We start from the raw sequence: 22,393 nt of genomic DNA, 5'->3' as shown, positions 1-22,393 counted from the left end.
TTGCCAGAGGAAGAGTACAGATGCGGAGGGTTTGATAGTCACAATACAACTCCACTAATCCGCCTACGTGGGATCTCACCCCAGGCTCACAACATGAGGTGCTATGTACAGCCTGATGACGTAAACTAAAGGAGACGGTGTCGGACAGATGAGAAGGACCAAACCAAGTCCTGATGACATCAGCAAAGTAAAGACCAAAGACCTGAGTGAATCCGTCAGCAGGATCAAGTGTTTTGATAATTAAGTGACCAGGAGGGGGTAATAATAACTCCCCCACTGGACACCAACGTAGTCTGACTCCACAATTGTGTGGGTTACCCTGAGGGTGACAGTCAGTGAAGAGCAGAAGACAGGAGAAGAAGAAGACGATGGTGTACAGGACTGGCAATGAACTGATGGGACCCGAGACCTGAGGGTGATAGCATGAGATTGGTGATAGCATTATGTTATTAGCTGAGGCCCTATTGTTTATAATGTCTGAGGTTTATAATTATAATGTGTGTAAATATGCCACGGTGCTGCAAATTACAATCTGAGGAGTTTTATGTGAAGGTGTGAGGTGAAGGTCACTGTGCTGCCCATGACCTGTCATATCTGCAGGGGTAAAGTCCCATTAGGACAGTAAGTGACAGTGCGACAGTTGTTACCATTAATAAAATGTAGACCGGATTAATTATATATATTACAACCAGCAGCGGTTTGTAGATTATATCAAAACAACCATCCTGTATCCAGAGGAGAATAGGGAAAGTTAGGACCACTCCGACACCTTAGAAGTCCAGGTACAAAGGGGGGTTACTCATCAGGAGTAGCTCGTCTCAAGCTGGTGAAGAAATCCAAAACCCCTACCCGCCTGGTTCGAGTGGTCAGTGGTAGGTTGCTAGGCACGACTCAGGGATAGAATAATATTTTTAGGGGGGACTGTCAGGGATCATTACTATGTATATTGTCTGAAAAATATTATCCTCACACATATGTATATACATTTCAGTTCTTTGTGTAATATACTGATATATATAACAAGTTCTTTGTTCATGTCGGACACACCTATGGAAGACACCGCCCCCTGGAATGCAAAGAGGAGTGTGCAGAAGAATGTATAGGAAAACTTATAGGGAGGAGCATGTGTCTTCTCTGTGTGTGTTTCTTTGTTCTGAATAAAGTTCAGTTCCTCCTGGCTGACATTGAAGCTGTACCTCAGACATTTGTGTGGTGTACTTCTCTCCAGGCATGCCTTCAGCTTTCAATTTACAGAGGTGGTTATTCGGTGTGAAATACGGACCTGACAAAATCAGACAACTGTATATGAGTTGCACATGGGACAGAAGAGCACATAGATATCAAAGAGTCGGCTCTAAAAGAAGGCTAAATAGCCATATCTAAAGTAGCCAAACAAATGACAAAATTCTATGTCAAACAGGGGACATGCAGAGTTACATCACATAGTAAAATATAACACAGACAGAATAAATGCTGTGATGGTGTATGTGGAGGAAAAGGTAAGTTGTAACACTGCTATATAATGTTCTAACACTCACATATAAGAGGCGCCAGTAGGTATACTTGGCGTCTCTAAGCCTCAAAGGGGAATAAATGGTCCCAAAATGTAATTGTAATATAAATTTAGTAAATAACAAAGGAATGAGTGTCTAACCCATGTCGCTCGCAAGGTCCAGTAGCTCCAAGGTGAGGAGAAACCCCAACGCGCGTTTTGCGTGGACGGCTTTCTCAAGGGGCCCCTTATTGATACCGTTTTGGCGAATGTCTGGCATTTCGATCACTTTTTATTTCATTTTTTTTTTTGGGTTGAAGTGGCAAATAAACTGCAATACGGCCATTTTGATATTTTTTCCACGGCGTTCACCGTATTGGATAAATATTTTTATAGTTTGGCCATTTTTAGACGCGGGGATACCTAATGTGTTTATGTTTATTTTTGCTTATTTACTTTTTTATGTGATCTAAGGAAAGGAGGGTGATTTTATTTTTTTTAGCCCCCCCTAGTGGCTTGAACCTGCGACAATTAGATTGCTTATGCCATAGTCTGCAATATTAGTCTATGGCAAAATCAATGCATTGCTATGGAGACCTGCCACTGGCAGAGCTCAATAGAAATCTTCCTATAGAAGGCCTAGGAGCGTCTCCCGGTTGCCATAGGAATACACCGGCTCCCGCGATCTCGCCGTGCGGAAGCCGCTGACCGGCCCCAAAGTAAAAAAACCCTCAGATACCGGTGGTCACATCTGACCATGGCATCTGAGGGGTTAAATGGTTGCAAGCATTGCCGCTGGGTCCCTGCTGTATAACACAACAGAGACTCAGCGGGTATGACGCCCGAGCGGACACCATTTTTAAATTAACCCTTTGCCTAATAGGCAGATTAGCGACAGGAGGGTTAATGGGAGGTCAGAGGCAGAAACTGCTCAAACGGAGAATGCAATTTGTTTTTTTTCACAAGCTGCCCAAAAAAAATCCTCTGCCTCCTATTACAATCAATGGGGGACAATTTTGGGCGTTACTTGGCACTTATTCCGACACGGTTTCCATGTCAAAATCGGCAACAAAAACTGTGTCAACTGACTCTTAGGCTGTGTTCACACGGCGGATTTGCTTGGTGGTCCCACAACAAAATCACCCGCAGAATTATTACTCCCATTCAGTTCAATGGGAGTTTTGGGCGGAATCCGCTCGAAGATCGGGCAGGACACTTCTTTTGACACTTCTTTCTGAAAAAAACGCTAGCGGGAAAAAGAAGCATTCAACTCCCATTGAGATGAATGTGAGGCAAAATTTGGTGGCAAAATCCAAAAACTCTGCCGTGTGAACAGAGCCTTAGGCCGGTGGTGACCACGCCCTTTCACCTAGCTACGCCCACTATTAAGAGAAGTGGTAAAAAGTCAAAATTGTCCCTTGTTGATAAATCCCCCACGCCGTCCAGAGCAGCACAAATTCTACGGAGAAGACAGCAGATACCAATCATACGCGGGCTTGCCCTGTCTCTAAATGCGCATGCGCAGGGTTTATTATCTCACTGCGTTCGTCGGAACCAGTTGCCGGTGGGCGGTGTTTCTGGGGAACGTTTTGGAGACGGAACCTGTGTGCTTCATAAATTTATGTCCCCCTAGCAAGGAACGTGATCGAGCTTCTTATTTTAAATAATAGAAATGAGGCTCTCGTTACTTCTCCGCCGACCCTTTGACTTTGGGCAGCGGGAGGTGGCACACTGGTTTCCGGGACACATGGCTAAGGGTGAGCCGGAAAGCTGAAGTGATCTACAATAGTCTTATCTATGTGAACGCGCACAGCAGAGAACTATATTAGATGACCGCAGGATATAACCGCGCAGTAGTCAGTATACAGATACCCCCTGCTTTGTAGCTCCCCATTGGAACCCTGAGTTGCGTCCATATGCTCCTGCTACAATATCACATCTGCATTAACACTATTACAGACCTCTCCTATCCCCAGAAAAGTGCCAATTTGGGTGGTGAAATACCAATGTGTTCAATTTCAAGCTGAAATATTTACCTGCAAATTTAGATTTCGTGATTTTGTGTTTCTCTACATTTAATATGTTAATATTTTGCACTGAAACGTGGCTCCCGGCCATCACTCAAAATGAAGGCCTGTTCACATCTACGTTGGGCTTCCGATAATCTGTTCCGTAAGAGGAAAGCATTGTTTCCTTTTGCACACTACTCTATTCTTTAAAAAAAAAAAGTTAATGGAACGGAACCAAATAAAACGGAACCACAAAAAAAATGCCATTGAAATCAATGGTAAATGCCAACGGAAAACAATGCTTTCCCTTTGTCTGTTCCTCTGACGGAACACATGAACGGAAAGTCAAACAGAAGCCCAACGTAGATGTGAACAGGCCATAAGGCCTCGTGCACACATCCTTGTCCTTTTATACGTCCCTTAAAAAAAAAAACGGATCCGCAAAATACAGTCGTAATCCGTGTCTTAATGGACCATTGGGCAAGACGGATTCGCAAAAACTGACAGGAATAGGACCTAGGAATGTACTAGAACAATAGAAGAGTTCTCAACACACATTTCATAGAATTCTTTGCGTTCCCTCAGTCACGGTTTAGGTCCCCTGTCGCATCTTTATTTATACTCATGTATGATGATAAGTCTACCATAGGGACAACACATCACGTGAGCGGCCGCGCAGGCACAGCCGACTGTAGTGACGTCAATATGGTTGACACGTCGCTGCAGCCGTCCGTTATTCGCCAGCCCGCTCACATGACCGTCATCAAGCAGCAGTGTAAACAGATGTAGTGGGTGACACAAATGGTGGCAGCGAGGGAATAGTGACGACTTTTAAAAGTACGTTTATTCCGATTTTTGCCAATTTCACTATTTTTTTAATCCTTGAATAACCTTTTGAATACAATTAATTCAATTTTTTTTGGTGTGGATGTGATTTTTGTTTGTTTTTGTGTAATTATCTATCTATCTATCTATCTCATATCTATCTATCTATCTATCTCATATCTATCTCATATTCTATCTATCTATCTATCTCATATCTATCTCATATCTATCTCATATCTATCTATCTATCTATCTATCTATCTATCTATCTATCTATCTCATATCTGTCTATCTCATATCTGTCCGTCCGTCCATCTATCTATCTCCTATCTATCTAATTTAACTACTAAGTTTTCTTCTGCAGGTCTTAAACAGATGAGAGCTAAACTTTCCAAAGTAGACTGCATTGTGGAAGTACATGATGCCCGAATATCCTTTTGTATGTGGAGTAACCAGTTTAGTGTTTCACCTTTGCATTAGGGTTAGATAGTATATTATATTATTTTAATAATGTCATTTTTTTTTCCATTACCATCTACCTAGGAAAACGTTAAATTAACCCTGATGTTGAATTGTTGGGAATTTGTTGTTCTCCCCCAAGCACAGTTAGGGTATGTGCACACACACTAATTACGTCCGTAATTGACGGACGTATTTCGGCCGCAAGTCCCGGACCGAATACAGTGCAGGGAGCCGGGCTCCTAGCATCATACTTATGTACGACGCTAGGAGTCCCTGCCTCTCCGTGGAACTACTGTCCCTTACTGAAAACATGATTACAGTACGGGACAGTTGTCCTGCAGCGAGGCAGAGACTCCTAGCATCGTACATAAGTATAATGCTAGGAGCCCGGCTCCCTGCACTGTATTCGGTCCGGGACTTGCGGCCGAAATACGTCCGTCAATTACGGACGTAATTAGTGTGTGTGCACATACCCTCCCTTTCATAAAAATGTTTTGAGGTTTCACTTTTGCATTTCCCTCTATATATTGTACATCCACCTTTAAAATGAATCTAAATAAAAACCTTAGACCATATATTCCCTAATATTTTGTTCTATGATTTGCACTCATTAACATAGAGAAAACAAAGTAAACTTATATTATTAGGCTGTAGGATTTGTAACATAGCCGAACATTAGTTGCTAAAAGGTAATAGAAATTATAGGCATTGGTGACAATGAGCATTTATGAATATTTTCAATTATATAACATTTACCTAAAACTTCCTTGACTATAAACACATCCCTTTATCTGGTCGAAACCCCCTCTTTAAAGAGTACCTTGGAATTAGACCTCACTTGCTGGTACTCAACAAGGTTGATTTAGCAGACCTCTCCCATCAAAAGGTGACAAGTTTTTTTAAAATGTATTTATTAATACAAGATTTTTAGAATACAGGTATGGGAAAGAAAAGTGCATGCATAGTAAGCAGTCACATAAAAGAAGAATATCCTTTTCAAACCCTGAGAACTCAAAGAAGTGTTTGTGACAAACAAAAATATTGTCCATTCTTATGTTCAAACAGTTTTCATTGCAACCGTCCTACAAATTACAATAAGGCTTCGTTCACATCTGCGTCGGGACTCAGTTTATGGGTTTCCATCGGAGCTTTTCATCATGGGAACCCATGAACCGAATCCAAACGGAAACCGTCTGTCCATGTTAAAGGGTTGGTCAACTATCAGACAACTAATGACCTATCCACTGGATAGGTTATCAGTATATGATCGGTGGGGGTCCAACACCTGGAGCCTGCACCAATCAGCTGATTCCGGGCACTGGACGTCCATGCCAGAAGTAGTTGGCTCCGGCCACGGAATAGCGGCCGAGTTGCAGTACTGTGCAATGGCATCCGATGCCCGCAGGCAGCCGGAGCAGCTGATCGGTGCAGGGTCCGGGTGTCGGATCCGCACCGATGATATACTGATGACCTATCCGGTGTATAGGTCATCAGTTGTCCGGTAGTGGGCAACCCCTTTAACTAGAATAAAGGCATGGTTGGGGAATTAATCAGAATGTATTAAGATATTTCAGAATTATCAGATTATTTGGATGCTGGATTAAAGGATTTTCACTTCACAGAATAGACTAATACAAATTACATGTCCTATTGACACAGGTGCACTGCTCATAACAAAGAGAGCGTTTACTCATCAGATGCACATGATTATTACAGTTTACAAACAAGATATTTCTATTCACTGACAGCAAGCAGAGATCTAAAAGGGTTATTCCCATCACGCCACTGGGAAAAGCAGTGAAGGGGCCGTAACGCTAAAGCAGTGCTGCGGTTGCTTCAATCTCCGTATCGGAGGAGTTCCGGCAGTCGGCCCCCACCGATAGCAAGGTGATGGCGCATCCTATGGATAGGCCATCACTTTAGGGGATGGGAATACCCCTTTAAAATAGTGATGAATTGAATGACAAAGTATAGTTTAAGTATATTAGGGAGTTTAACTGCTTATTATACAGTAATTAAGCTTATAAGATAAAACTGGAAAGTGCATACAATGTTGTGGGTGTCAGGGTAAGTGTCCCCTGTAGGGCTATTGTAGATGGATATGTGTCATCAATATGTGGCAGCGATGGGCAAAGTATTGTAGACCTTTGGAGCAAGTCAGACCCCTTCAGGAGCTAGTTTGGCTTTTTAGTGACCCGTCAATAAAAACCTAAATACAAAATTAGCCAAAAAGTAAGGCATCGCTATCAATCTTCTAAGTGGATTTGCTGTCTAGCTATTGGTCTGACCTCTAAACTTGGTTTATGTTAACCATAATGCATCCGTGTGCTGTCCGTGTTTCATGCATCAGTTACAAAGAAATGCAGAGAAATAAAAAAAAGAAGTGCTTGCACGGACGTGAAAAACGCATGCCACATGCAAAGCACACTGATTCCAATACGCACACAGACATGAGATGTAGCGTTTTTTTTGCGCGTAAGCAGGACACGCTCGTCTGAATGTAGCTTAACAGGAAAACTAAAATGAAATTTCTGGAAAAAAAGTGAATATGAAAATTTTACATTCATTTTGCTTTCATTATTGTGAAATGCCTAAAAGGTTAAGAAACTTTCCAAGTGCCGTTTTGAATACTTTGTGAGAAATTGCTGCTAAACTTATAAGGCCCCCATGCACACGAACGTGTTTTTGCGGCCGCAATTCCCCCGAAAATCCACTGGAGAATTTTGGCCCCATTCATTCCTATGGGGCCATGCACACGACCATGGTTTTCACGGTCCGTGCATGGCCCGGAGCCCAAACCGAAGAAAGAACGGGCAAGCCTTATTACGGCCGTGTTCTGCGGTCCAGGCTCATGGAAAATAATGGCTATGGTCGTGTGCATGAGGCCTAAGCCTTGTAATGTCATAGAAGAATAAAAGGATGTTCGAAAAACTGTTGCCAATATAAAGTAAACATATGGGAAATGTTAATTAGCAACAATTTTGAGTGGTATTTCTATCTGTCTTACAAACAAATACATTAAAATTTAGACACATGCAAATTTTTGCAAGTTTTCTTGAAATTTGGTGTCTTTCACAAATAAGCAAATGTATCAACTAAATTTTACCTCTGACATAAAGTACAATGTGTCACAAGAAAACAATCTCAGCATCGCTTGGATAGGTGAAAGCATACCAAAGTTATTACCACATATGACAGATATCAGATTTAAAAAATGAGGCTCTGTCAGGAAGGTCAAAAGGAGCTGCAGCGGGAAGGGGTTGAGGCCAGAATTAGGCCGGTCCGTAAAGAAGTAACCCTTTTTAATGTTTTGTTTTTTTTTATGATCCGCTTCCTTCCAAGGACTGTAGTATTTTTTTCCCAACATGTGCTTGTTCCTTCCAGAGGATTGTTACCCAGCTAGAGCAACAGGGAGTTGGAAAGGTCATTTACACGGACTGCATCAGAGAAGAGAACATCAAACAGGTTGGAAGTGTTCTGCATGTTTATGGGTCAGTGGGGAGGGTCAGGAGGGCGCTGCTATTCCTTTATGGCTCACTACATATATATTCACATACCCTCGGATTTTAGATTATATAAAAAATAGATTTTGCTCTATATGAAGGTTAGTTTTTCTTCATATCATTTACACTGTGATCCTCCTGAATTTCACATTTGTGTTTTTTAATTCAAATGGTTGCTCATGAATATTCATTAGAGGCTCCACCTCTTGCCAACTTTCTCCACATGGCGCAGCTGACCTGTCGCTTTCACGTGACCTAACATTTACTGCTGAATAGCACTGAAAGTGATGTGTCAAAGCCCTCACTGAAGCCCCAGTCTTAACGCCTCATGCACACGACTTTCATGCCACTGGGGCTGTTTTTGACGGCATCTGAGTGGCCACCGATAGTCTTCACGGAGCCATTCACTGTAGCGGGTGAATCGGGTCCGTGAAAAATGATCTGAGTCTCCGATCCGAGGAAAGATAGAACATGTGCTATCTTTCCTCGGATCACAGACGGGCCTCGGCCGGCGCACACGGTCGTGTGGATGATGCGTTAGAGTCTTTCAGAGACAGACACATCGCTTAGATTCATTCACTCCTAAGTTAATTTCCTAAAAAAAAAAAATGCAACACAAAAAAAAGTAAGAAACATCATTTCATTGAATCCTCCAAAGAAAATATACTTCAGTATAACATTGATTGTAACTCAAAAACGGTAACAATGCTTTTGAACGATGAAATTCTGACAAAATTCATGTTCTTTTTTTTCTATAGAAATATTAGAAAATCAAATCAGTGGATTCTCTATATGTTCAGACCACTGCCAATTTCCAAAACTATAAAGTGCTAAGGCCCCATGCACACGACCGTAAAATAGCCCGTAATTACGGTCTGTAATTACGGGCCCGTTCATTTCTATGGCCGACGGACACCTTCCCGTTTGTCTGAGGGAGAGTGTCCGTACCGTAGAAACCTGCCGAAAAAAATAGGACATGTCCTATTTTTTTATTTTACGGAACGCGCTCCTATACTTTATAATGGGAGCACGGCTCGTAAAAACGTCCGGCTGTCCGTGGCCCTCCGTGCCCGTAATTACGGGTCGTAATTACAGGCACGGTCGTGTGCATGAAGCCTTAGACCCCTGTGGCACCAGCCTGAAATTTCCAACATTCTAACCTATTAAGACCATGGTCCTGCCCTTTAAATCTGTACTATTGTAAATGTACGGCACAGTTTTAAAGGGAGTCTGTCGGTACGTTTTAGGCTAACAATCAGCTGCCACCCTTAATTAGCAATAGTGGAAAAGAATATGTACATGCCAGTGAGGTGGATTGTAGGGTAAAACAGTAACTTTTGTTCCGCTGTGTGCCGTAGACTATTTAGGTTGGCGTGTGCTCCAGACAGTCCCCTCGCCTTTGCATTGACGGCTCTTATTGTCTTCATCATGCAAGCAGAGCCGTCAATAAACAGGGGAGGGGAGTGGTTAGCGCTCTAGATGCCGGACACTTCCTGGTTCGGTGGACTCGCTAACCTAATTAGTATTTGGCTCTTGGCAGAATAAAAGTTTTTTTTTCACCTTGATGCAAGCCCTGTGATCCACCTCACTGGTATGTACTTCTCCCTTTAACATATCACTAACTAGTGTTGCCAGCCGTTTGTTAGCCTAAAATGTGCTGACGTTCTCCCTTTAACATTCCTGTAATATAGCAGGTGCTGGTCAAGTGCCTGTTGTCCGGGATAGCCAAGAGAAGATAGAAGCGGATTATAACCGCTTCTGTTTTTCCTATTTCCCTTTTTACTCTTTGAGTACTGTGTAGTGAGTAGAGGCAACTGAAGTGTCCTCGGCACAGCTTGGAAGGATGCCCTATTTACAGTAGGAAAAGTGCTTAGTGGAAAAAAATATAGATAAAGTGTGACTGTCCCCCAGAGGTCCTTTAAAAAAGAAAAAATGTATATACACACACGTGCAAAATTAAGTAAATAAAATACAAATAAAGTAAAAAAAACACACATACTGTCCGCGCCAACCTAAACTGTTGCCATAGTCACCCCAATCACGCGAGATTATACATGTTAAAAATTTAAACGTCCAAAACAAAATAGGAAACTTGTTCTAACACTAGTATTGAGAAGGTAATTATGCATAATATATATATAAATATAATATTTTTTATATATATATATTAACTTTTGGTCAATTAACCTCTAATACAACTAAAAAAAGTATTAGAAAACAGTCCTAGGTGTCACAAAAAAAAAACAAACGAAGCAAAAACTATTTTGGTAGCCCAGCAAATAAAGGTTAGGGCCGTGCAAATGCGAAAATCATAAAAAAAAAAATGGCCAGTCATTTCGGGCCAAAACACTGTTATCTTTAAAGGGGTTCTCTGCTTTGAAAAATCCTGCTTGTTAGGAAGGTCTTTTGACAATAAGCAGATCACAAATTTTCTCCCTGCTGGGACCCCCAGCGATCAGCTGTAATCTGTAGAGGAACCTGGCAGCAAGTGTTTCATTTCCCTGCAGCGCCATTACAGGAGAAATAAAGCATTACACAGTGTTGATTCAAATCAATAGCTGGTCTGTGTAATGCTGGACAGGACAGGTCCTCCAGATCTAGAGACGCTCTTTGTAACCGATCTCCAGTCCGGCCGAGAGCTGAGGATCCTGAACAAGGGACCCCACTCAATTAAAGGGGTTTTCTTATCCTGTTGATGTGCCATAAATGTCTGAGATATGTCACAAATGTTCGAAATATGCAGGACACACCTACGGTACCCACACTTATCTCTAGTACGGGGCCCCCTGTCCTATCTTCTGTCACTGGTCTCCGACCACTGACTTATGAGGTGGGCGGGCTTTCCGGAAACATCCGAGCGTGCTTTGCTACGCTGTGAATGGGAGTCCTGGAAACATAATAGCATAGCGAACTACGCTGTTTTATGGAACCGGGAGCTTTAAAAACAGGCTGAAGACGGCTTGCAGAGACGTGGTATGACAGCTTTGAGTATGACAAGGAGCGCCAATCAGCGCTTTTTCACCTCCGTTTCAGCGACGGCGGGGGGGGGTCTCAGCACCTAAACACCAAACAAACTAAACTTCTGACGCGTCTCTATGACATATCAAAAGTTTATTCGGTTACTCTTTAAATTGTTTTAGTTTTTGAAAATGCTATTGTACACTGAGCATATACTATTGTCTACTAATTATTGCACTTTATTCTTTTGAATTTTAGATTGTTCCAGCTATTACTGAACGAATCGGAAGTAATCCTCTGTTCAACAGATCAGAGGTCAGGTTCTAACCAGACAGCTAGAAGTAGAAGTAGATTTAAGGGGGGGGGGGGGCGGTGAGCAAACAATTAGATCCAATGAAATAGCTGCTTTTCCTGCCCCAACACCATCAGTTTGCTATCTATACAGTAAATGTGTCAGTACTTGCTGCTGGTGGTGGAACCCTAGTTGGGAAGTTTTGGTGGTTGTCCAGGAGTATAACATGTGTAAAAAAAACTTCCCATAATAAGAGAACAAATGTGCATGTGAAGTAAAAGTATAAAATATAGTAACTATGGTATATGCTTCATTATAATGTATGACCAAAACCATTCCTTCCCAATTAGGATACAAAGCAGCTGTATCTCCAAAAATACAAATAGTTTTAAATAAAATGTAATTACAAAGTTGCACCAATTACAGTGATACACATTTTTATTAATAACAAAAAAAAAAGAAAGTTGGTGTACAGAGCCTTTAACCCCTTAGTGACCACCAATACACCTTTTCATAGCGGTCACTAAGGGGCCTCACGGCGACCCAGTCTCAGGCTGATGTCCGGTCATTCTCCCGTCGCTTGTGTGAAGGACCTACGGGAGTAAGTGACAGCACAGCGTGATCTCGCGAGATCACGCTGTGCTGTGGATTAAGCTGGACAGGGCCGCCATCAGCAATTTCTGGGCCCCCTGCAGCCCTCCTCCATTACCGGGGGTGGACAACGGAAAGTGTGGCGCTCATGTTTGTACGTAATACGCGTTAACCGATTTTGGTGCTGACATCAATTACAGTGAATGAAACCATGGAGCAGGCAGTGACCGATTAATGCCCTGTATTTTCTTCAATTTAGCCAAAACGTATCCGACTGTGTGGCATATATGTGTGGGATACGTCGCTCGGGGAGTGGAGCTTTCTCAGGGCTGGAGTCCCCGGGCATATCTTCTACTAGCGCTCTGCCCATGGACTCTGGGTCTTTTCCTCAAGTCCATATATGTAAGGCTTTTCACACAAGACCGTTTTCGGTCCGTGATGTACGGACCGCATGTCGGCCGCATTTCCCGGACCGAACACACTGCAGGGAGCCGGGCTCCTAGCATCATAGTTATGTATGACGCTAGGAGTCCCTGCCTCGTTGCAGGACAACTGTCCTGTACTGTAATTATGTTTTCAGTACGGGACAGTAGTGTGTTTGGTGCAACTTTGCAATTACATTTTATTAAAAATTATTTTTACTTTTTAAGGTACAGCTGCTTTGTATACTGTATACAGAGCAGCTGTATCATGCGCTGAGTCCTGTATCCGTCAGATCAGCAGGTCCGTAGTGTCTAAGACACGCAGGATAGAGCCGTTAGGCCGGGTTCCCACGGGACGGATATGCTGCATAAAAATCATGCAGCGTGTCCGGCCTGGAACCTGCAATTCAGTCAGAAAAATCACACCACACTGTGGTGCGTTTTATTCGGACGGAAATTCCGCTGCGCAAAAAGCGCTCATACTTAGCCCCTCCTCTGACATTCGCTCAGTTCTCCCTGGATGACATTGCAGGCTATGTGACGCTGCAGCCTGTGATTGGGTAATTATGATATTTAATTTTTTTCTGACTTGTGATTTTTGCAGCATATATTACGCCACAAACGTCGCAACACTGGGCTTTCTGTTTCGGGAGTTCCATCCCCATTGAATTCAAATGCTGCGGAATTTCCGCACAGAATTCCGTTATTCAGCAGCATTTACGCTACGTGGGAGCCCGGCCTTACCGATCACATCTAAGTTATATGCAAAGATGTGATCGATAACATCTTGATCCGACCGCTGTCACTGAACCTGTCAGTCCCGCTGACCTGACGGATTACGGTCTCAGTGCACGATACAGCTGCTCTGTATACAGGATACAAAGCAACTGTATTTAAAAAAGTAAAAATAGATTTTGAAAAAATTTAATTACGATGTTGAACCAAACACACTGAGTCATTTTTATTTTAAAAAAAAAAGTTTTCAAAGGTGTACATAGCCTTTAAACAGAATCTCCCCACCCACACATAACATTTAGGGTCAGTTTACACGTTGTGTAAATACTGCGGATTTTCCGCAACGGAATTTGTTGCGAAAAATTTGCAGGCAATAGAGTACCAGCAAAGTGGATGAGATAAAACAAATCTCAGTCACATGATGTGTAAATACTGAGCGGAAAAAACGTTCTGAAATTGATCTGTGGTGTAGAGTTTTATACCGCAGCATGTAAATTGTATTTGCGTTAACGCTGCTTATTTGTTGCCAGTTTTCCCCATTGAATTCAATGGGGGGGTAAAACCCGCAAAACACATAGCAGTTATTGCCCTTTTTGAGGCGGGTACACAGCAATTCTCCTGTAAAAACCGCTACTAAAAGAAAATCTTATACTTACCCAGAAGTCTGTATATCTTCCTCCAGGCCGACCTCCTGGGAGGACGCTTCAACTCATGTGATGGCCGCAGCAGTGGTCTACTGGGATGAAACATCATCCCAGGAGGTCGGCCTGCTGGCAGGCCGGCTAAATGCTGCCGTTTCCACAGCGGACATTCTGGGAGAAAAACTGCACCACAGTTTGGTGTGGATTTTCGCCCGGAATTCCATGCGGCGCACAGGGCGGATACGCTGCATGATTTTATTAAGCATATCATCCCTGTCTGAACTCAGTCTAACCTTTAAGTTCCCCCACCACCCAAAAAAATTAATAATGAATCCCTTCCCCCACACATAGCATTCACAGCCAAGTCCCAACCTCCCCCACAAAAAAGTTTTACACAAATCTCCCCCACATATAGTATTTACAGTGAAGTCCCCCCTCCCCCATGAAAACATTCTACACAAATCCCCTTCCCCACATATAGCATTTACAGCTAAGTCCCCCCTCCCCCTACAAAAACGATTTATAAATAATCCCCCCTCCCCCACACATAACATTTACAGTTTCTTACCTGCCCTGAGCAAAATCTTCATCAACTGCCTGGTATAAGTTGCAGGCAGGAGGGGAGGAGAGCTGTGTGTCTCTGCTCCTCTCTAGCTCTTCTTCCTCCGTCCTCCCTCCCCTGGTTAGAAGGAGCGGCACCCTCCACACGGAGCTTCTGTTTCCTGCTCATGCAGCATCTTCCTCTCAAGGCCCCAAGTTACAAGTAAGTTACTTCACAGAACAGCCCGTTGCATTGCAGGGTCCATTCCTTTCTCGTCTTATAATTACTATTACTGTTCTCCCTCTCCTTACAGCCTGCCAGGAGGGGGAGAAGTTACAGCAGGTCTGCCGGGGGGCCTGCAAGGGGGGTGCCGCTAGTCTGGGGGGCCCCTTTTTTCTTAGCCATGTGGCCGGGACCCCTGACGGCAGTACCACTACTACTGCCCTGATGGCAGCCCTGAAGCTGGACATGAATGAAGAGAAGTGTATGACGCTGATTGGTCAGCGTCATACACTTCTCTTTACTAGGCCCACTTGGGCATTAAGAACAAATTTGCATAACACTTAATATGCTCATAACTTTGTCAAAAATAAACGTTTAAAAAAAACAAAACAACAAACACATTACTTATCTACATTAATTTTGATTAGGTAAACGATAGGGCCGTTCTAATCTGGTGACAGCCTCTTTAATGACCAGCTACGTTTTCCAGTTTTTAGCTTTCTGCCTTTCAGCAGCCATAACTTTTTTTATTTTTTCATTGACGTGGCCCTATGAGGCCTTGTTTTATGCGGGAGAAATTGTATTATTTTTTTCACAGTTTAGAGGTAGAAAATTTATTTTTATGGCATGAATATAGGAAAAAGCAGTTCTCTGCATTATTTTTCTTGTTTATTTTTTATCCCGTTCACGTTTCACGCTAAATAACCCATTCGATTAATTCCTCAGGTTATTACGTTCGTTTAGATTCCTTATATGTGTAGGTTTTTTGTTTTTATTTAGTGTAGGGGCAATAAAATATATTTTATGAAAAATAATGACTTTTTTGGGGGACTTTTTTTTATTTATTTATTTATTTATTTTTAATCCCATTAAGGGATAACTTTATTTTTTACTTATAATATATTAGTATACTCCTGTATGCTAATACATCATACTGTGTCACTATGACACAGGCTGCTGTTAGGGAAGCACATAGTGTGCCCGAACAGCAGGCAAACGGAACAGACAGCCCTGGGGTCCTTTCTAGGATTCCCTGCTCTTTGATCACATCACCGGGTGACGCGATCAAAGAGCGGAGTTCAGTTTGATCATGTCGTGGTCACGGACCGTGGCGATCAAAGGGTTAAACAGCTAGGGTCAGAATGTTTTCCGACCCCAGCTGTATTCAGCAGGCTGCTCTGAGATCAGGAGCTGTTAGTTACAGCTCCTGCTTAGAGGATGCGCTCATCAGCCTCTTCTACAGCGACGCCAAAAGACGTCGCTGTAGACTAAGCACATGCACCGCCTGCCGTCAAAAGACGGTGGGCGGTCGTTATGGGGTTAATACATTGTTTTCGTAAAAAAAAACACCAACAAAAAGTCTACAAAGGTTTACATAGCCTGCAATCGCAGTTGGGTTACGCAGCAGGACAATGAGCTGAAGCACACTCGCAAGTACAGCTCAGAATGGCTCAAACTAAATTAAATTAAAGGGGTTTTCCAATACTTTTTTTTATTTTTTAAATCAATGCAATGTTCCTCTATTAAGATATTAGTGCACTCTGTCTAGCTTTTTCTTGATAATAAATGGTTTTAGTAACATTACTCCCTATTGTTTACCTGGAGAGGTTTGTTTTGCTCAGTAAGTTCATTCCTCTTCTCTTCCTGTGTTTCTCCTCCCTGCATGCACTGCTCTAGTCCCAGCATGCAATGTGCATGCAGCAGTGCACTTGCTCCGCCTACTACACCCAGCTCTACTAACTTCTGCAATCCCAGTCTTCATTTTGGTGCTCTCATTCTATTACTGCTAGCACAAGCTGAAATCACTGGATATCTGCGTTTTTAAACAACACTGACCCTATATGATGATACGTAAAGTTTGGTCTTTATAATTATAAGTTTTCTAAATGTATATTAACTGTTTATACAGTCTTAGTTTTAAATACTGTATTTTATATATATATATAAAATAAAAAAAATTGAATTCTAACATGTGAATTGGGATAAAAGGAGCAATACCTGTGGATCGCCGCTGCATCCTGTGTCGGAGATTCACAGTGAGCAAGAAAAAACTAAAGGGAAGCAGCGCTCCTAACTAGCCATCGATGAAAAATAATTCCCCTTCATGTAACTCTGCTACCTGTCAACTGAAAAGTCATCCACCACAGGGAAAAATGTTAGTCCATCATGTCTGATTCCCAGGTGTTTCTTTGCAGTACTCCTCTGTGTGGAAACATTTTTCACTCTGGCAGCTGATTTTTCCATTGACAGGTAGCAGAGTTACACAACAGGAAAACAAATTCCCCATCATGTAACTCTGCTACCTGTGAACTGAAAAGTCATCGGCTGTTTGAAGGGGGTGCACCGCTCGTATAAGCGCTGCTTCCCCTTACTTCATCACACTGTGAATCGCTAACTAGTTCGTATAGAAGCGAAGTATTGCCTAATTATTTTTTTTGGGCTTCCAGTTCAGTTCTGAAGTGGCTTTGAGGGGCCTATATATTAGACACCCCTATGAAACACGACATTTTAGAAACTAGACCCCTCAAAGTATTCACAACAGCATTTAGAAAGTTTATGCACAAAATGTTTTACCAGAGAAACGCAACTCAATACTTATTGTCCAGATTCTGCAGTAGAAATATCCCACATGTGGCCCTCGGGCGGTAATGGACTGAAGCACCGGCCTCAGAAGCAAAGGCGCACCTAGTGGATTTTGAGGCCGCCTTTTTATTAGGCACCATGTCCGGTTTGAATAGGTCTTGTGGTACCAAAATAGTGGAAACCCCCAAAAGGTGATCCCATTTTGGAAACTAGACCACTTGAGGAATACATTGTAGTTTTCTTGGGGTGCATGCAGCTTTTTGATCAGTTTTTATTCTATTTTTAAGTGGCGCGGTGACTAAAAAACAGCAATTCTATTGTTTTTTAATTCTATTTTTGTTACAGCGTTCACCGTGCGCTATAAATGACATATTCACTTTATTCTATGGGGCGATACGATTAGGGCTCATTTACACGAGCGTATTATACGTTTTTGCAACGCGCGTCGCAGGGACCTATGTTACTCTATGGGGCCGTGCAGACAGGTACGTGATTTTCACGCAGCGTATGTCCGCTGCGTGAAACGCACGACGTCCTATATTTGTGCGCTGTTCGCGCATCACGCACCCATTGAAGTCAATGGGTGTGTGAAAACCACGCATGTCGCACGGAAGCAATTCCGTGGGACGCGCGTGATTCACGCAACAGCACTGTAAAGGATGAATGAAAACAGAAAAGCACCACGTTCTTTTCTGTTTACAAACATCCAAACGGAGTGTCATAATGATGGCGGCTGCGCGAAAAGCACGCAGCCGCGCATCATAAAGGGCTGACACACGGAGCTGTTAAGTGCTTTTTGCGCACGCAAAACGCCGCGCTTTTTGCTTGCACAAAACGCACACGCTCGTGTAAACTCGGCCTTACGGTGACACCAGATGTTTATAGTTTTTTTATGTCTTATGGCGTTTGCACAATAAAATACGTTTTGTAAAAAATCATTCACTTTTTGTTACCTTATTCTAAGAGCCAGAACTTTATAATTTTTCCATCAATAAAGCCGTGCGAGGACTTATTTTTTGCGTAACGAACTGTAGTTTCGATCAGGACCATTTTTCGGTAAATGCAACTTTTTGATCTATTTTTAATACATTTTTTGGGAGGTGAAGTGACCAAACAATTGTGATTTTGGTACGGTATATTATTATTTTCTTTTACGGCGTTCACCGCGCGGGATAAATAACGAAATAATTTTGTAGTTCAGGCCGTTACGGACGCGGCGATACCAATTATGTATCGTTTATTTATATATTTTTATTAATAAAAAAGGACTGATAAGGGAAAAAAAGGGGGATTTTTTTAACTTTTAATTTCTTATTTTTACACATCTTTTTTAACTTTTTTTTTTACTTTATTACTTTGTCCCACTAGGGGACATGAGGGCAGGAGGCTCTGATCGCTATTCTAATACACTGCACTACATCCGTAGTGCAGTGTATTAGAACTGTCAGCTATTCACTGACAGCAAGCATAGTGGGTCCTGACTTTGTCAGGACCCACTAGGCTTCCGTCGATGGCATAGCCGGACGCCTTTGTTTGGTGTCCGGTTGCCATAGTAACCATCGCCGGCCGCTATCGTGTAGCAGGCCGGCGATGGTAACTTAACCCCTAAAAACCCGCGATCTCTATAGAACGCGGCTTTTAAGGGGTTAGACAGCGGGGACACAGCGATCGGTCCCCGCTGTAGGAGCTGCGGCAGCTGCTGTACGAGACAGCAGCTGTCACAGCTCCTGCACCTGTCGGGAAGACGGCCGAAACGGCCGTTATTCCTGCAACTTCGTATACACACCGCTACACACCTTCAACCTTGCGCATGCGCAGTGTAATATACACGGCCGCTGAAGACGCAGCCACATAATTTCACAGAGCATGCGCGGTGGAGTGTGTTCACCACGCATGCTCTAATTCAATAAAGAAGCACGTGGTACGGTTACGTCATTTTTGACGTAACCGTACAGTGTGAAAGCCGGAAACCGGAAGCAAGGCAGAAGACCAAATGGACGGGTCTGCACAGGAAGTGCAGATTTTGCATTGCTAAGGGGACGGCGACGGAGGAGGATATACGACGCTACAGCCATCTGATGAAACGTAAGTACATTGGAAAGTTATATCTTTTTCATTGTTTTATTTAAATAAATGTAATTTTTTAGTTCCGGAATACCCCTTTAAGGTTTTGAAGAGTCAAATACCTGACCTGAATCCCATTAAGATGTTAAGATCACAAACGAAAACCCTCCACAACGATGTAAAAGTCTCATCGATAGTTATTGGAACGTTTGATTGCAGCTATTACTGCCAGGGGTGGCGCAACCGGTTATTAGGTGTAGGGGGGCAATTACTTTTTTCGAATGGGTGAGATAGGTTTTGAATAAATCTTTATCCTCACTAAATGGAATGATCTTTGATCTGCATTTTGCTTTTACTCATGTTGTGTTTAACTTATATTAAAATTAGTTGGATGATCTGAAATATTTAAATGTGTCAAATTAGCAAAATCATTGAGATTGGGTGATGGGCAAATACATTTTCCCAGGACTGTGTGTGTGTGTGTGTGTGTGTGTGTGTGTGTGTATATGTGTGTATATATATATATATATATATATATATATATATATATATATATATATATTCTTGTTCCAGTTTCTCTCTGTGTTTACCCAATACAGAACCCAGACATATCCATTATGGTGACTGGAATTCCGAATGTAGGAAAATCCTCTCTGATAAATGCTCTACGCAGAACACATCTGAGGAAAGGTAGGTCCACACTATTTATAATGTTTCCATAAACCTAGCTATACTGTATGCGTAAAACATCAACGTGTTTTTTTATTCTAGGGAAAGCCTCTAAGGTCGGTGGGGAACCTGGAATCACCCGCTCAGTACTCTGTAGAATACAGGTCAGTCTTATTATAACTTTGGTCACTTTGTAAGAGTGTGGGTAGGATCCCCAGGTCTTTAAAGGGGGTGGCACATGTGTCGAGCCCTCAGTAGAGTGGATCCAGGAGCGGGTGGTGGGCCGGAGCCTTCACATGTTGCCGGTAGTGTGGTGGTGCAGCGTAGGTGACAGGCTTTCCCAGGAAATAGTGAGCGTAAACAGCCTTTTGAGGCCTAGTGGGACTGAAATTGAGTGGACATTCCCTGTACTAGAGAGGAGTGCCCATGACTCTGTAAGAGTCAGCCAGCCCGATATCATACACTTGCCTGAACCGACTAGAAATGTAACCTCCCAAGTCATGAGAGCATTATTTTTGTTGCTGTGGTCAGGTGTGACGCAACACCAGCCTTAGTAAAGATTTGCTGCCACAACTCGTGGTCTGGATATCCTCTTTTCCGCGACAATCTTTCCTAGGCCTCCCACTATTCAGGCCACGTTCTCACAACTTTTACAATTTTTGTACAGTAAAAGATGGCAAAACCTTTAATGAGCAGACCTGAAAGGGCCTTAAAGTGTAACTAAACCTTCTACAAACTTCGACATGTCATAGTGACATGTCAGAAGTTTTGATCGGTTGGGTTGTCAGAAGTTTTGATCGGTTGGGTTCCGAGTCTTGAGCCGCTTCGTTTCTGATCGTCTTTTTTCGGAAAGCTGATGTAGCGGTGTACGGGCTCATAGACTTTCTATTGCGTCCGTACACCGCTACATCGGCTTTCCGAGAAAAGCCGATCAGAAACCAAGTGGCTCAGCACTCTCTCGAGCGCATGTCAGAAGTTTGTTGAATGTTTAGTTACCCTTTAATGACCGTCTAAATATATATATTTTTTTCCCTCTTTGCATTTCACCAACCACAACTTTTTTATTTTTACATTCACGTGTCTGTGTTGAGCTTTGTTTTTGTAGGAGATATTGTATTTTTTTCAGCGCAGTATGGGGGTAGATATAAATTACTTTCTTCGTGAATATCGGAAAAAGTGATTTTCGGCATTGTTTGTTTTTATTGCTTATGTTTTTTTACACTGCGCTTGTTTCACACTATATAACCTGGTAAATAAATTCCTCTAGTAATTTCGGTCGTGTGGATATTTGTGTAGGTTTTTTGTTTTTATGTTGGGTATTCACAATAAAATAATTTTTTTTAATGAATATTTTTGCAGATATTTTTTTCTATTATGGAGTGCCTGTAAAGTTTTTTTACTTTTCATTGCTGTTTTCTAAATGAAAATATAAGCATATTCAAAATGTAAGGTTGTTACTGTTATCCTATGGTTTCCCTTGTCCCGTCTTCACTCCTATCTCCTTCTGGCTTGCCTGTTGTTACTTGAGCGATGCACGCTCGTTGTCAAGAGGAATCCGTATCCAGCTCTAACAGACGCCGTATACGGATTCTAGGAAGAACAGATGTATTTTGGGAGCCACGCTGAAAGCTACCGATACAGGCTTCTGTTAGTATAGAATAGCAGCCGCTGCTGGCCACTGAGAGACAGATGCAGGATCATCTGAATGCTGATTGGATGTCCTGCCGAGTACGTTCATGAGCAGACGCTAGGCACAGTTCCCCGTTCACGTTAGGAACCGGAAGTGACCGCCCATTTGGACAGCCAGTCATAGCTGAATGAACATCTATGGCTGGAAAAGGACCATGGGGGATAACTACGGACAGGAGTAAGGTAGAAACACTATTTATATAGCGTGGTAATTAGGATTAAGCTATGTATTTTATTCTATTTGGGCCAAACTTTGGAGTTACACTTAAAATAATGTGTTTATTCCATTTTTTTAATCCCATAAATGGATTTCTATTTCACAATTTTATTTTATGCTTATGATGTATTAGCATGCCCCTGTATGCTAATACGTTATCTTCTGTGTCACTATGACACAGGCTGATGTTACGGAAACGCTTAGTCTACCCTGACAGCAGGCTTACAGAATCAGACAGCCCTGGGGTCCTTTCTAGGTCTCCAGGACTGACTGCAGAGAGGTTTCCCAGTGACGGGATCGAAGGGAGGAGTCCCTTTTGATCATGCTGCGGTTACGGACTGCGCCGATCAAAGGGTTAAGCAGCCGGGATCTGAAGTTCCTCTGAACCAGGCTGTACTCAGGAGGCTTCTCTAAGAACAGGAGCTATTAGTAACCGCTCACTGGAACTCACATTATTCTCTTCTACAGCAACGCCAAA

The 22,393-nt window shown here is 42.6% G+C and overlaps 1 protein-coding gene across 1 annotated transcript in view; it reads left to right on the top strand.

Annotated features, from left to right (window-relative positions):
* The first annotated feature begins 3,041 nt into the window (after positions 1-3,041).
* The window catches only part of MTG1 (mitochondrial ribosome associated GTPase 1), a 35,748-nt gene continuing 16,396 nt past the window's right edge, over positions 3,042-22,393 (top strand). The window contains exons 1-7 of the mRNA XM_075842836.1: positions 3,042-3,249; positions 4,691-4,757; positions 5,572-5,674; positions 8,173-8,253; positions 11,508-11,564; positions 19,940-20,030; positions 20,112-20,173. Coding sequence (XP_075698951.1) covers positions 3,165-3,249; positions 4,691-4,757; positions 5,572-5,674; positions 8,173-8,253; positions 11,508-11,564; positions 19,940-20,030; positions 20,112-20,173 — 546 coding nt within the window. The 5' untranslated portion in view covers positions 3,042-3,164. The remainder of the gene's footprint in view (positions 3,250-4,690; positions 4,758-5,571; positions 5,675-8,172; positions 8,254-11,507; positions 11,565-19,939; positions 20,031-20,111; positions 20,174-22,393) is intronic.

Source organism: Rhinoderma darwinii, chromosome 11, assembly GCF_050947455.1.
Source record: "Rhinoderma darwinii isolate aRhiDar2 chromosome 11, aRhiDar2.hap1, whole genome shotgun sequence".
Taxonomy (NCBI): domain Eukaryota; kingdom Metazoa; phylum Chordata; class Amphibia; order Anura; family Rhinodermatidae; genus Rhinoderma; species Rhinoderma darwinii.
Note: the sequence above shows the minus strand (reverse complement) of the source record. Positions and strands in the feature narration are given on the sequence as shown.